This window comes from Emydura macquarii, unplaced genomic scaffold, assembly GCF_026122565.2.
Source record: "Emydura macquarii macquarii isolate MOO-44397 ecotype Brisbane River unplaced genomic scaffold, CSIRO-AGI_Emac_v2 contig_2897, whole genome shotgun sequence".
Lineage (NCBI taxonomy): Eukaryota > Metazoa > Chordata > Testudines > Chelidae > Emydura > Emydura macquarii.
In genome coordinates, this window is record NW_027133034.1 from 25,888,498 (window position 1) to 25,905,442 (window position 16,945).

General features: G+C 37.8%; 1 protein-coding gene across 4 annotated transcripts in view; it reads right to left on the bottom strand.

The window, feature by feature from the left end:
- Positions 1 to 16,945, bottom strand: part of AP3S1 (adaptor related protein complex 3 subunit sigma 1) — a 57,797-nt gene that overhangs the window by 37,421 nt on the left and 3,431 nt on the right. For all 4 annotated transcript variants that reach the window (XM_067568762.1, XM_067568761.1, XM_067568764.1 and 1 more), the window contains exons 2-3: positions 13,779 to 13,870; positions 10,853 to 10,964 (exon numbers count right to left, since the gene is read on the bottom strand). In XM_067568762.1, coding sequence (XP_067424863.1) covers positions 10,853 to 10,964; positions 13,779 to 13,870 — 204 coding nt within the window. The remainder of the gene's footprint in view (positions 1 to 10,852; positions 10,965 to 13,778; positions 13,871 to 16,945) is intronic.

Here is a 16,945-nt window from a genome sequence, read left to right on the forward strand (position 1 = left end):
CCTTGTGGATGTCTAGCTGTCAACCCAAACTCAACATAGCTATAGTGGATCTTTAATTTTCCCCTCTTTCCCCCCTGTGAAATCACAAAAATTCAGACAGGATGCCTTAGACTGAAACTGTGATAGAAATGCTAAATTCGGGCAGGATGTCTTAGAACTACAGTAGAAATGCAAAACCGTTGGCCTACGTTGTAAGACGTTAACTACCTTTGTAACAGCACCCAGCCATACCCTGTCAGATAGATAACAAGTGACTGTGTGACTTGGGACTCACTAGCACCAAAAGAATCACCGGGACATGCTGGCACTGTGAGATCCCCATTGTGTGTAATAAGTACCCTATGTGCAGTAAATGACCTGTTCAGTATCAGAAACTCCACTATACAATCTATATGTAAAAAGGAATCTTAAAAAACCTCTATAAACCATCTGTATTTTGTACCAAGGTAAAGTTCCAGAGATCAGCACAGGGACGTGCTGTCTGGGCTTCCCTATAGCTATAGCTTCCTGTGTGTATGTCACAATTAAAGTTCTGCTCGTTCCAACCCTAAAAGAGAAGCTGCGTGATCTTTTCCACGACACCCCCATGCCTTTCTCAATCACTATGGACTACACCACCATCGTAACAGTCACTCAGGTTCATAACCTGGGTGTTATCCTGAACTTGAACCTCTCTTTATGTCTAAGTCTTGCATATTTTTTCTGCATAACACTTTCCTCTTCATCCGCACAAGTAAAATTTTTGTCTAGGCTCTCGTCACACCATGTCATAATTACTGTAACATGCTTTTTTCTGGCCTTACAAATACAATCTAGCCCCACTCATATCCATTCAATGTGCTGCTGAATGGATCATTTTCCTAGCCCATTGCTTTGACATGTTATACCTCTCTTTATATCCATCCACTAGCTCCCCCTTCTTTATCGCATCAAACATGTGCTGCTTGTATCCACGTTCAGTGTCCTTCACAGCCTATCATTCATTTACTATTGAGCAGTTGACACCTGTGTCCAACCGTCCCATGTCAATTTCCACTGCCCGCTTCTGAAATTTTCAAACACCCTGTGCTTTCTCCCATGCTGTTCCTCATGCTTGAGAAGTGCTTCCCGTAAACATCTACATGGCTGCCTCATTACCCACCTTCAAATTCCTCCTTTGCAGTAATGCCTACAAAAAAAAACTTGACAACAATTAGCCTGCCAGTGTGCCGAGACCACTCTCCATCATGCTGACCAATATCATCTCATTGTTTCCTTGAACTCCACCATCTGTGTACCCATTTGTTGCCTCTGTCTTAGACTGTGAGCCAGGGATGTCTTTTTGTTCTGTATATGTTCTGCACCTAGCACAATGGGGTTGTGGTCCATGACTAGGATTCCTAGGCTCTACAGTAATACAATAAATAAATAAATGCTGTATTAATCTGCACGTGCAAAAATCAGGCTTGTGCCTTTCATGGTTTTTTTTATTTTAAAAGCCACATCAGTTATTAAGAGCTTGCTTTACATACACTACAAAAGGCTGCATTTTTTAGAATTTAAAGTCTTCCTTCTTATTCTCAGAGGCCTGTTATTACTGTGCAAACCACCCATGCCTTTCTGATTTGGGAGAGGGGACCAGGAGCATGACTCCACAGCGCTTAGTACATCGCACCACATACAATTTCAATTTTGAGTTTACAAACAACCACAAGGAGCCTAGTCCAGTACGGCAATCTTCCATGTCCATAACCAATTTTCCTGCTCATCCAGAGAGAGGAATGGGTGGGGGATTTTCATAAGTTCCAATCCTAGCTCATTGAAATCAATGAGAATTTTACCACTGACTTCAATGGGAGTGGAGTCAGGCAAATGCTAAGTGCCAGCATGGGATTTTGAAAAAGGTCTTTCACTCATAGCATGTTACTATTAATTTCCATTTTAAAATCAACAACAATTTTCTCTCTAGTAGCATTACACAAGCATCATTCTTTAATACAATCACTGAATTTAAGCAAAAAATACTGGGACTAACTCCACAAAGAGGAGTTGATGACCGGGCTCTCCATGTATTGAATGGGCAGTTCAGTGCCAAACAAAAGAATTTACAAAAGCCAGAAAGCTGAGCAGGGAGCTGCCTAAGCTAGCCAGTAGATGAGTAGAATATGCTGAAGCAGGACAGGGCTCAGACCACTCTCCTCAAAGGCAGTTAGGTGCTTATCTTCAGAGACCCTCTCAGCTGTGAAATCTCCTGGAACAGTGGAGGCAAGGGGGTGATGGACCGACTCCATAGTGGTTAGGGCACTCATATAGGATATGGAGTTTGGTTCAAATCCCTACTCAGATAAATTATTATTTACACAAAAGTGGAACAGCTTCAACAGGAGAGACATGCTCTACAATATCCAATAGCCCGGTGGTTAGGGCACTCACTTGGGATGTAGAAGCCCACGATTCAAGTCCCTGCTCTAAATCAGGCAGAGTGAAGGTTCAAACCTGAGACTCTCCCACATCCCAAGTGAGAGCTCTAACCACTGGGATATTGGATATAATGGATGCACACACAAACTCCCAACTACCCGGTCCCCAGCAATTTTTTATGCCAGGCCTGATCCAGTAGACATGCTCAGATCAAGCCCCACAAGTAGGATAGGTAAGGGAATGCCTAATTTGAAGATTCCATCAGGGCTTAGGCATGCACAAGGTTGCTGAGCAGCTCAGGGCACCAGGACCATGCATGCCCACCAGTGAAAACTTAGATGCCTAATGAATTTAGGCAACCACGGGGTTAGATGGCAGTGAGCTGGGGTTCTGAGGAACTCAATGGCGCCTAACTGTCAGATTTAGGTGCTTATGCCCCTTTGTGGATCTAGACCTGTGTTATTTCTTAAACAGATTCAATACAAGAGTTACTATGACAATTAACCTTACAAATAAATATTTTAAATTTTATTGAATAGGAACTCCGACTAGGTGCCTCTTCTTCATGCTTAAAAAATACTCATTTTCTTCATATTAGTTTATTATTAAGACACCAAATGTCTTCTAAAAACAGGGCAAGTTTACAAATGATTAGTTCATATGTTAAACTGCTTAAACGATGTTTACAATGTGGCTCAGTGAAGCCAACTAGCTGCCCCAGGGAAATTCTCTTACATTCCTCTTGAGGCACCCAGAAGTTTATATATAAGGATAGTTTTGTCTAGCATTTAGCCACAGGCAGAAAATAAAAATAAGTGTATCCTCTATCTAGAGGAATAGTTATCCTGTGCTATTTATGTTTAGATGTTGGGGAAAGGGGGGGAAAAAAAAAAAAAAAACCACAAAAAACACAAAGCTTTCCAAAGCACAGAAAACAAATGCTTGTGCAAATAGATTTATAAATTCTGACCTTAAGAAACTGATTTAGTACCTTGAAAAATGTTCCTTTACACAAAATGATATTTTAAAATAAGGCATAAGAAGAGAAGTGTCCTCAGTAGCAATTTTTATGTTCACAGACAGGTAATACAGGGGAATAGGAAAGGAACAACTGAACAATATTTCACTCTTAAATTGTCCCAACAACTAGGACCTTTCCTCACTTCACAAAACAGCCCTAGATCCATAACTTCAGTAGCTGCCCTTAAGTTTGGTTTTTTTTTTTTAATTATTTAATTAATGCAAATATCAAGATTGCATGATTATTTATCTAAGAAAATGCATAAACGTTTTGGAAGGTAACTTCTGAAGCCCAAAGACCTGAACTACTGAAGCCCACAGCACAATCATTAAGCACTAAATACACTGGTAATTTAAAAGAAAACTATTAGTTTTGCATAGCCTCACAGCTGGAGTTTTCACAAGATAAAGATTTCAATTAATACGTTTTTGAAATTTCTCAGTCTTCTATTTGTGACACTGGTAGGATAGAAGCCCAGTATCAGACTGTAGACAAGTTTACAACCTTTTATGTCATACTGATTTTAAGAAGTATTACTCTAGAATACAAGCTATAATAAGGAAAGTTAATTAAAATTAAGCTTTCTTTAAAGTCTCAGAATAACTGCATCAGTGGATAAAATAAGAGCCAACATGCTTACAACACAAAACTTATTGTAGAGTCAAACACGTGCACCAAGAAATAAAACACTCAGAGATCTCAAACACTGCAGTAATTGCTTCAGATGTGGTAGCACTTATGGGCCATAAGATTCAGGGGCTTCTTGCTCCTTAAGAGAAAAACTACAGTTCAAATGTACTGCAGAGATGCTGCTGCAGCCGAGACTAACTACAGAGCATTAAATAAATCATGAAACTGACATCCAAGGAATTGTTGACTATCTACTGACTTTCACAAACGAACTTCATAAAAAGGTTGAGCAATAATGCAGAAATAATCTGAGTCACAGAACTGAGAATGAAAAATGAATTCTGAAGGCAAATAAATCTCAGGTCAAGACCTGGTGTCTAGAGATGTAAAAATAAGTGTGTGTTCCATAACTAATTATGAAACCAAAATGAATTTCTAGCACCCCCTTATGCTTTACTTTTAGAATTACATGAACGATTTAAAAAAAAATAAAGTATAGTTTTAATTAAGTTTTACTCAAATATTAATAAACCCAAATACATACAATGGTAAAGTAAAGCATAAGCAATCAAAACATCAGCTTGTTGTTCTTATTTGTCTTACCAGAACACTCAGAGTCCATGATCAACATCAGGGCCCACTGTGCTTAGCAACATACCAACACAGTCCTTGCCCTGGAGAGCTTCCATGCTACACAGACAAAAAGTGGGGGGGGAAAACATACAACACAAAAGCAGAAGACTGGGAACCGAGGCACAGAATGATTAAATGACTTGCCAAGATCACACAGGAAGGCTGGCAGAAAAAGGAATTGAACCCAGATCTCTGAAGTCCAGTGTTTTAGCCACAAGACCAGATAACCCTTACTCCTCTTGCATTAAGTACTCACGTTCTATTACAGCATTAACAGCTGAAAAAAACATAACTAATCAAATGCATCTTAAACACAGATACTATCAAACAAACCTAGATCAAAAATACTATGGAATGTCTACTTCAAATCTAAGAATCCTGTTTGTATTCGTTGTCAATAGACCCATTTTAAGTTTTCTTAACTCAACCAGGTTTTGGGGTATCATCAGTTTTAGAGAGCACTAGCAAACCTCAAGAGAGATGAATTCAGTCTGCCTGCGAAAGTGCTTTTATTGCAGTGCAAGCTGTAAAGTCACCATTCAAACAAATGGCTCAAGGTGATCTCTGATATATGAATTTAATACTTAGATGGTTGGACATTAGTAGTTATAGCAGTAAATAAATGCCCATCATCATACATAGGGCTACCTTTGAATGAAACTGCAAGCTCTACCTAGTGCTGAGTATAACAATCCACCTTCCTAGTGGAGCTGGTCATCATGAGCACATTACATTTGTCCTACATAAATTACACTGACTTCTCCTCTGCTTCTAGGTGCAATTTGAACTATCTGTTTTACTCTATAAAGATAACAAATCCCCCCTTAGTTGTCTCTTTTCCAAGCTGAAAAGTCCCAGTCTTATTAATCCCTCCTCTCCATACCCCTAATCATTTGTATTGCCCTTCCCTGTATCTTTGCCAATTCCAGTATATCTTTTTTTGAGATGGGGCAACAAGATCTGCACGCAGTATTCAAGATGTGGGCCTACCATGGATTTATAGAGAGGCAATACAATATTTTCCATCCTATTATTTATACCTTTCCTAACGATTCCTAACACTGTTTGCTTTTTTGACTGCCGCTGCACAATTGAGTGGATGTTTTCAGAGAACTATCCACAATGACTCCAAGATCTCTGAGTGGTAACAGCTATTTTAGACCCTATCATTTTATACGTACAGTTGGGATTATATTTTCCAACCTGCATTAATTTGCATTTATCAACACTGAATTCCATCTGCCATTTTGTTGACCAGTCACCCAGTTTTGTGAGATCCCTTTGGAACTCTTTGCAGTCTGTTTTGGACTTAACTACTGAACCTTGAGTAGTTTTGTATCATCTGCAAATTTTGCCACATCACTGTTTACTCCTTTTTCCAGATCAATTATCAATACGTTGAACAGTACTGGCCCCAGTACAGAGCCCTGGGTGACACCACTATTTACCTCTCTCCATTCTGAAAACTGACCATTTTATTTCTTTGTTTCCTATCTTTTAACCAGTTACTGATCCAGGAGAGGACCTTCCCTCTTATCCCAGGATATCCTTGACAAGGTCCCTCATCAAAGGCTCTTAAGCAAAGTAAGCTTTCTGAAAATCTAAGTGCACTATATCAACTGGATCACCCATGTACACATACTGGTTGACCCCCACCCCTCAAAGAATTCTAGTAGTTTGTGAGGCTTTACAAAAAACATGTTGACTCTTCCCCAACAAATTATATTCATCTATGTGTCTGATAATTCTGTTCCTTACTATAGTTTCAATCAATTTGCCTGGTACTGAAGTTAGGCTTACTGGTCTGTAATTGCTTGGATTGCCTCTGGAGCCTTTTTAAAAAATTGGCATCAACTTTGCTATCCTCCAGTCAGCTGGTACAGGTTACATACCACATATACTGGTTCTGTAATTTCACATTTGAGGTCCATCAGAACTCTTGGGTGGATACCATTTGATCCTGTTACTTATTACTGTTTAATTTATTACTTATTACTGTTTAATTTATCAATTTGTTCCAAAACATCCTCTAATGACACCTCAATCTGGGACAGTTCCTCAGATCTGACACCTAAAAAGAATGGCTCAGGTGTGGGAATCTCCTTCACATCCCTCAGCTGTGAAGACCAATGCAATGAATTCATTTAGTTTCTCCAGTGTCCTTATCTTCCTTGAGTGCTCCTTTAGCATCATCAACCAGTGGCCCCAATGGTTGTTTAGCAGCATCCTGATTCTGATGTAATTTTTAAAAATTGCTGTTACTTTTTGAGTCTTTGGCTAGCTGTTCTTCAAATTCTTTTTTGGCCATCCTGATTATATTTTTACACTTCACTTGCCAGAGTTTATGCTCCTTTCTATTTTCCTCAGTAGGATTTAACATCCACTTTAAGAATGCCTTTTTGACTCCAACTGCTTCTTTTACTTTGTTGTTTAATCATGGTGGCACTTTTCTGGTTCTCTTACTATGTTTTTCAATTTGGGGTATACATTTAAATTGCGCCTCTGTTATGGTGTCTTTAAAAAGTTTTCATGCAGCTTGCATGGATTTCATTTCTGGCACTGTACCTTCTAATTTCTTTTTAAACTAACTCATTTTTGCGCAGTCCTCCTTTCTGAAATTAAATATTCCTGTGGTGAGCTGCATTGGTGTCCCCTCTCCAGCACATGGATGTTACATTTTATTATGTTATGGTCACTATTATCAAGCAGTTCAGCTATATTCACCTCTTGGATCAGATCATGTACTCCACTTAGGACTAAATCAAGAATTACTTCTCCTCTTGTGAGTTCCAGGACTAGCTGCTCCAAGAAGCACTCATTTAACATGTCCAAACTTTATCTCTGCACCCCATGCTGAGGTGACATGTACCCAATCAATATGGGGATAGTTGAAATCCCTCATGATTGAGTTTTTTATTTTTAATCGCCTCTAATATCCCTGAGCATTTCAGTCACTATCACCATCGTCAGATAGTATATCCTTACTCCTATATTCTTATTATTCAAGCATGGAATTACTATCCATAGAGATTCTATGGTACAGTTTGGTTGATTTCAGATTTTTACTTCATTTGACTCTACGCTTTATCATACAGTGCTGCTCCCCAACCAGTATGACATTCTGTTCTGCCAATATATTGTATACCTGGTATTACTGTGTCCCATTGATTAGCCTCATTCCACCAAGTTTCTGTGATGCCTATTATATCAATACCCCCATTTAATACGAGGCACTCAAATTCACTCATTTTAGCATTTAGACTGCTAGCATTTGTATAAAGCCCTGTACGGTTTGGGAGGTGGATACTCTGGGGACCATACCATTCCCTGTGCACTATTAAAAGCAACTTAAGTCAGTTGAGATGCTTCAGCTGACAGTCTTTTTTATCACAAGCTTCTTGGGCAAGAGTCCATCTCTTCTTACATTTGTGACAGGTCCTGCAGAACAGGACGTGGGTCCTGACATCTGGGCACTACAGCACTAAAAGTGCAACAGTTGTTGACATTCTCTTGAGATCTCCAGCCTCCAGTATGTAAGAAGGGGTCAGACTGTGGAAATCACTCCCTCTAGTGGTCAGCCAAAGCACAAATCCGTTAGCATTCAGGCAATTCTGTCAAATGGACTTAACTACAGTTGACCATGAAATTTGTTTGTTTGTTTAAGTTTTCAATTACATCAACCAGAAGGACGCTTTTTGGATTTCTGCCCTCTCAGTTTCTGCCCAGCTCTAGTCTAAAGTAAAAGGGCTGAGCTTGTACTAGAGCTGGTTGGGAATTTTTCAACTAAACACTTTCATTGAAAAATGCCTATTTGTTGAAATCAAATCTGTCTGTGGGAAAGGATTGGTTCTGATGAACATCCTGTGTCAAAAAAAAAAAAAAAAGTCTGAAAAGTTTTAAAATTACAGTTGTGTCCCTTTGACTTTTTTTTTTGAACAAAAAATAATTTCAGTTCAAAATTTAAGTTAATTTACAGTAAAGTAAAAGAAATTTAAAGGTAAGTGAAATAGTTTGACGTTATCAAAATGTGTCAATTAACTCAATCTGAATTTTTCCCAGATTTCTGGTTTGTGAAAATTTGGGAATGACTTTTTATCCCAGTTCAGTACAGGAAAATGTTCTGAAATCTCAAAAGTTCTTCCATAACAGGAAAACTATTTCCCACCCAGTTCTACCTTGTATCTCGCATGCTCGTTTTAATTCACACTAGGCTTTCTGGATCCTAGATTTGTTAAAGACTATAGTAATCTGTTGCTCCAGGACCTCTAAGTTTAACGTGCTTCTAACGAGTGCAATACTTGCATGAGATTTACCTGGCTCAGTGTGGATGAATCTGTGGTTGAACTACTTAAGGCTAAGAAATTAAGCCTATCTTTCAAACGAAACTGCATTATGCCTCCCATAAAACTGTCCAATTGCACAAATGCAATTTGCAAGGCTCTGTATAGCTTTAAACCATTGAGATCTCAGAAATCATTGTGGATACTTCATGGAGAAGTGGGCCTTAGAAGTATAGTATAAGTATAGATAAGGAGTAAAATTTTCAAAATGGCAATAGTGATTTAGGAGTTTAAGTCTCACTGAAAATCAAAGGGACTTCGGCACTCAAGTTAGTTATGTGCTTCTAGGAGTTTGATGTGACTCTCTCACACAACCACGGTTCTTGCTGTTTATCAAGGTTCTAGTTTCATTTTACCTACTATGGCTATACCATCAAAAAACTCCACTGATAGGGGAAAAACTGAATCCAGGCCTTGATTTTCTCTTGTAACACTTTAAGGGAGATTTACAAATAACTCACATTTAACTCTGTAAACTTTATATACCCAGTGATAATGGTGCTAACACAGAATTCTCCCTTTTCTAGTTAATCACAAACAGTGATTCAAAGAGCTTTAAACAATTTGTACAGAGCCTTTCAAATGACTATATACCAGAAGTGTACAATTTGTAACACTAAGCTATCTGTGGTATTAAGGTGATAGGACAGACTAGTGAAACCAGATATGAGAATCCTTTGAGGCAGAGACTGGAACCTGGAGGAACATGTACAGTATGTCCTCTGAGTGAAAGTCAAAGATTAATATCCATGGAACATCCTGACCTGCTAAAGGTGACCAAAAAAGCATCTGTAAATATGTGGTTTCCTTCATGCAGTCCTAATTTGTTTATTTATCCAATCATTATAGCTTCCACAGGGAAGATGTGACATTGGTATGGGAGATGAAAAGGTGTTCACAAAAGCATCTCTATCACATGAAGTAATTCAACCTATGAAGACGTTTGAGAACAAAGGCCTAATTTTGATGTTTTTATGATGGTTGCATACCTACCTACAGGCTTCAAATAGGCATAAAGCCATTGGTCTCAAGTTACAAAAAGGAAACAAAGCCTGTGTTTCAGGCTAGCCAATGCCATTGGATAGTGGAATAATTGGGAGGTTGCTGAAGCATCATCATTGTACACATTAGAGCACAGCAATAAAGAAATCAGTTGAAATTGCTAAGTGGCCCTGCAAAATGCAAGGTATCAAACTGGGTAACTCAAGTGGTCTTTTCTGATCCTACTGTTTCTAATTAAGAATGAAGATGAACGTTTTGTAGATAAAGTGAATATTCAGAAATATCTAAGACATTTCTTTAAATATTAATGTGCTGCTCTTCTCGCTTCGTAAATACTTTAACATACCTGAGTAAGAAGATATGCTACAAAACAAAGCTACTCTAACTACTCTGTAGAGCAAACAGCTGTGAAAAGATGATTCATTGTATATGTTTTCCAGTAACTTGCACTGTTCAAACACCACGAAAATTACAAAGTACGCAGAGAGGAAACAAAAATCCAGGAAAACAGTCATTTCAGTGGAATGAATCAGTTACCAAACTAGACCCAAATTCTCTGCAAAACTGCAACAAAACATGGCAGATTATAATTTAGGCTCATTAGCTGTCAAATGAACTGTTTTCTTACCTAATCATTAATTTAGGACAAAAGAACTTTCTCTAGCAATGGCAAGAAACCGTACAAAGTTTAACACCATTATGTTGTACTTTACACCATAATGGAAGTCATCTTCCTTTTCAAGAAATTCAGAAAAAGGTAAGCCTGAACACGGAAACACCAAGGTACCTTTAAAAATATGGAATTTCCTTCATAAACAATACTTACTTGTATTAGGTCTAAAATGCCAAGTTCACTTTCTGAAGAATCCACACAGAAGACAAAGTATAATGTGGCATAGTGTCGGTAAATTAGTTTGTTGTCAGATCCACCTATTAGTCTAAATGAAGAGATAAGATAGGTCAGTGTCCAGACAAGATGAGCAAAAATTCATTAACAGCAAATTATAAACTTTTCAGGATATAATTTAAATTATGAGGCTCCCTATAATACTGTTCATGGCTGAAGCATTTTCAACATATGCTTATTTCATGATGTAATTTAAATTTAATGTAAAGGTGCTTTTGGAAAAAAATCCAATCAAACCAACAAGACATCTTAACTCTGAATTGTAATGACTGCATATGCATCATTAGTAAAGATCCTCACAGACAGTAGTAAGCACACCTAGGTACCTACACCTTAGAACTATTACAAACAGATCAATAAGGACCTTCTTCCATTAAGATTGGTGCAAATGCCATTCTGCAACATTCTAGCAGGCATTGTGCAGAGAATAAGGATTATTACTCAGAAGGGGTTCACATGCCCAAACATCTTTCCCAGTCCCACTCAGGGGAGCTATTGAGAGAAGCTGTAAAAATGTAAGTACACATGCATTGAAGTTAGTCATTAGTAATGTGGACTGTACTGATATCGACAAATCAGATTTATGGTCTTAGTGATCAACTGAATTAATACAACAGTTGAGCTTTTGAAATGTCATATATTCTGTAAGTATGAGCACTGCAGCCAACTGGTTGTACTACAGTATTAAAAGAGATGGAGAAATTTAAATTCCTTATACTTCTCCTTTATTATCAAGTTAGTACACTACAAAAAGGAAAAGTTATCTTAAGAGGATCAACAGTGATATGCTTCATTGTCATCTCCCCCTTGGAAAAACTTCTAACTGCATATATCACAAGGTCTCTCTCTCCTTTAGGTCACTAAAAATTTTATCTTAAGCAACACCATGAAAAAATTTTGTGGCACACAGGTATTAAGCTGATGATTCTGCACATTGGGGGGGAAAAGCCATTAAGCTCCTCCTAAGCTCCTCCTAAGCTAGATTTACAAAAGAAATCACCTGAGTTTAATGGAACACAAATCTGTACAAAGAAATGATCTCTCTAATTTTCTGTTCTTTACTATAAAGTAAAAACTACTAAGAACGCCTGGTACAACTGCACTTTCCACACAGCCTCACATTAATGACTGAAGACACAAGTCCCCTGTTCCAAAGGGCTAAACAAAAAGTGTACACAAAGTTTTCTGTGATGTGATTTGCAAGCAAACTAGAAAAAGCAAAGAAATGCAAAGTGAAGGTTTGATACTGTCTCCTTAATTTACCATAGTTATCTAGATATTGCAGTGCATGTGAAGTTGTATTACACTCACTGCTAGGACCTTTGAGTACCTTACAGGTATTATATTATAATTATGGCCCAAAATGTGCGAAATGCTCTACAGACATATAGGAAAACACACCCTGTGGTAAAGAGCTTATATCGTGGGCTTTTGCTCTGTGGGTTTTTTTGACATTATAAATTCAGGTCCTGTCCAGCCAGCAAGACTATGCTAACTGGAGAACTATTGCAATGATACTTCCAAGAGAGAAGAGAGTGAAAGTGCAATAATTAAGAGGAGAAAGGATTTTTAGTCATAATGTTCGGCCTTGTCTGGACTAGGAAAGGAGGTCATCATTGGTATCATGGTAGCTACCACAACTTTGACCATGACTTTGCTTCTGCCATCGAGACAGCTTTTAATATGTTAACTGGTTTCAGTCAAGACTCTTCTCATAGAGGAATGCAACCAGTTAACTGTTAACTCATGGTAAGTGTCAAAAGCGGTCTACAAAGAGACCAAAGTCATGACAATTAAAACAATGTCAACCATGATCTCTTTTCCTAGAAATTGTGTTTTTGTTAATACCTATGTAATGTCAATGACTAATTTTAAATAAACAGATCTTTCAGTTTCAACATTTCTGTCATTCTGTTAAGGTGTGAGAATTCACAACAAACATGCTCCAAAATCACAGGGGTAGGAAAAAACTTGATTTTTTTACCTGGAAAAAATTCTACCTTGAAAAATCAGAACACCAAATCAGCACTGCCAACACTTGGCATAAAAAATGCCTGCCTCTCTATCGACCCCAATACACCAGAGGAAAACACTCCATAGTTTTAACCAAAGGTCAAACAAATATGCTTTACTTAAGCACCAGGCTCTGAGAGAGCCTAGGGTTGACTATGGCCAGCAAACAACTTGCTGTCTACACCATCCAGAAGTCATACTTTTAAAAATGGTGTTTGCTAACACCGTTTTTAAAAACAACCATTTTTCCTAGTCCAGACTTGTTCTATAGGTCAGAAAACTTGGGATTCTGGTAGAAAGCCAGTGGAATCCTAAAGCCAGGGACTCTCTACCAACATCACACAGCATCCAAATATTAGGAGCTCAGGTCTAAGGGCCCAATAAAAGAGCTGCTGCTGATTTCAACTTTTGCAATGAAACCATCTCTTAGGTTGATCTCAAGGCTTTAGCTGGGCTATGTGAACATAATTAGGTGTTGTCTTAGCTACTTTTTTTCCCCTTCTGTATTGTATCTGGATCAGGGACAGCTGCGTTGTAGCCATGCCCCTAATTAAGCTACAGCTGTAGAGTAGACAGGGCCCTTGAAGAAATATTTTGTTGAAGTTGGAGAACACTTCATAACAGAAGATAGTTATAGCTACTTAACTATAAAAGTGTATTTAGTATCAAGATGCAATGGAGACAGGTGTATGACCATTCATATGGATGTATTAGAAATGCCAGACAGAAATTTTAACTAAATTACTAGTCTAAAATATGGTACTCTTGAAGGTTTTGGTGACATCCTTTGATATCATTAATATTAGAAATTTCTGTTACACTTTATACTTACAAGCCTCCCTCTAGGAAATTACAAACATTTTCATCACGTTTGGATACCAAATGGAAAGTTTCTCTGATAATTTGTTGCTGTGTATCTTCACTCTATGAAAAAAAATTTTTACTATCAGATTAAAGTAATTAACAGTAATTTGCATTTATAGCTCTCATAATTTGCACTCCATTTAGTAACAGCACTAACAAGACTATTAGCTTTGATGCCTTCTGATCAGTCACTCAAAGTCCGGATCCTCAATTTCTTGTAATACCATTTCATTATCTTTGAGGTCTGTCATTAAGCTACGAGGCAACATTTTTCTGGGCTAGACTGAACAGAGAAAGCTGTTAAACAAGTTGCAACAGTAAAAAAAAATGTTACTGCTATCAAAACACCTATACTGATTTAGCATAAATCTTTAGGACAAGTTATTTTGAGTAAACACATCGCCAGAACCGTCCCTGATAACTTTACTATACGGTAAACATTTACACAGACGTTCTTTGGAAACTGATTTGCAGTTATCAAGTGGGTTTCATAATACGAAGGCTTGAAAAACTGTGCATCAAAACATACTAGCCAGGGGTGCCCTGAGCCAGGCCCCTCCTCAAGCTACTATCCTCCCCTCATCTGGTCTCTTGCTTTTCAGATACCTCATCTTTGCTTGAGCCTGAAAACTCTGGTCTCTTGATGACCGGACACTGCACCCAGTTACTGTAAGTCCTTCCTTCCCACACACAAATCAAACTATGTTGCTCACCCTTCTCCTACAATAACGCTGAGCAGCTCTCTCAATTTATGCTGCCCCAAATAGGCTGATGCTGGCCAGCCCATCCCATTCTCCCATCCTCCCCAGAAAAGACTCTTCTGGGATAGCTGGGGACTCCTAAAATACACCCACACACTTCTGAGATCAGTTATAAACTGGTGGTAAGATTGCAAATACACCTAAGTGTACTTGAGCAATCAACAGACCCTTGGAAAGTTCTTCAAGTTCAACAACTTCTATTTCATTGTACACAATGTCTTTAGCCCTACATGCAAAGGTACAACCTTCTCAGAATGTTATTTTGCATTTTACATAGTCTACAAACTTGCACCAATTTCAATGAATATACGTTTTTAGTTAAAGCAGTGCAAATCCCTGAATGGATGCTCTTAACCAGTTTTAAAACTGCATATTGACTTGGTTTATATCAATTGGGCCTAAGATTTATCCTTTCAAAATCCATTTAAAATAATCCACACAGGGACTTACAGTGTATTACCTAAAATGATTTTTTTTTTAAATATCTTATCTTAAAAAAATATCATTATACCAGTACAAGTCTGGGTATACAGGACCTTATCCAAGAGATGTTCAGGGACCTATTTCACACTTTGAAATTATGACAATTGGCCTACATTCTGAAACCATTGTGAGTACAACTTTCCACTAGAAAAATCACCCAAATTATTTGATAGCAACTCTTCCCAACCTCTCTACCAGATTTGATCTTAATTAATTTATGGAAAGGATGTGTCAGTTTTGCTATCAAGAAAGCTACAAGTTCCAGAAATCTCCAGAAAATTGGAAGAAAGCGAATGTTGTGCCACTTTTTCAAAATGGGTAAACACGATGACCGGAGTAATTACAGGTCTGGTAAAGGAGGGTAGTGTAATTAATGCAAATAAACATGGATTTATGGAAAATGGATTCTGCCTAACTAACCTGGTATCTTTTTTTTATGAGAAGTGTGGTTGATAAAGGCAATAGTGTTGATGTAATACACTCAGACTTCTTAAAGGCGTTAGACTTGATATCGGCATGACTTTTTGATTAATATAACAAAATTAACCTAGCACACATTAATTGAATAAAACAATTAGCTAATAGGTCTCAAAAGGTAATTGTAAATGGGAAATCATCACTGAACAGGTGTTTCCAAGGATGTCCTGCAGGTATCGGTTCTTGGGCCCTATGCTATTCAACATTTTTATCAATGACCGGGAAGAAGACATAAAATCACCACTGAAAGTCTGCAGATGACACAAAAATTGAGGGAGTGTTAAATAACAAAGAAAATCGGTCACTGATACACAGCAATCTGGATCACTTGGTAAACTGGTCTCAAGCAACCAAGATGCATTTAAATACAGCTAAAAATTGTAAATTAATGTAAATACAGCTAAATTGTAAATTAGTATTTTACATTTGCTGCAAGATTGCTAGAATCATGAAGCTTTTAAATGCTACCATAATTTTACTTCTCCCCAGGCAAAATACAACTACTTAACAGGATGGGACAGCAACAAGTCTATGTCAAGTGGAAGCAACCCCATTGCCCCTCTGTTCTTTGGGCAAATGCAGCTCATGAAAAGGTGAGCAACCACAAAGCTATCCCCCTACTTTTCCCAATGCTGCTGCAGTTGTGGACAACAGCAGGGAGATATACACCAAATAAAAAATATTAGTGATGAAATAAGTCTTAGGATGGGAAAGAGAAAATAGAAGTAAATTGCTTCATTTTAGTAAGAGTTTCCTATAGCTAAATCCCTTTCTGCTACCAATCCAAGTAACAATCACCATCAGATTGACAGACAAAGGAAAACAACAAAATCTCTTCCCTGAAATTTTTGAAATCCCCCATTTGACATTGGGAAGAGGAAAGGGAGATTCACACACACACAAAATGAAATTAAATCCTTACAGACATAGCCAGCCCGAAACTTTTCACATAAATTTTAATTTTGAAATGTAAATCAAGATAATCAACTTATTGACTCATAGGTGATAAGAATGGGTAATGGGTTTCTAGACCTGTTGGGTTGGGTTTCTCCAGCTTCTCTTTCCCAGGGGAGGTGAAATTCTGTCACTCATTGAGAGTGTTTTTGTGCCAGCAATGAGCTCATTTATTAAACACTGACAGTGCAACTCAACAAGCCACAGTCATCATTTCTGCAAAGATATGTCCTTGGTAATATATATTTCTACTAGTAAAAGTTATGAAGTTATATAATTCTGAACAATGCAACCTTTGTGTATTTGACTGACTAGCTATAGACGTGAAAAGTGGAATTCTTCCCATTGGTACTATTTTTAACACATATTTATGTAATTTTGCTGAATATTCGTATTCTTATGAATTTTTCTAGATCCAATAGCAACTCCACAGAATTTTCTGAGAAATACAGCACACAGT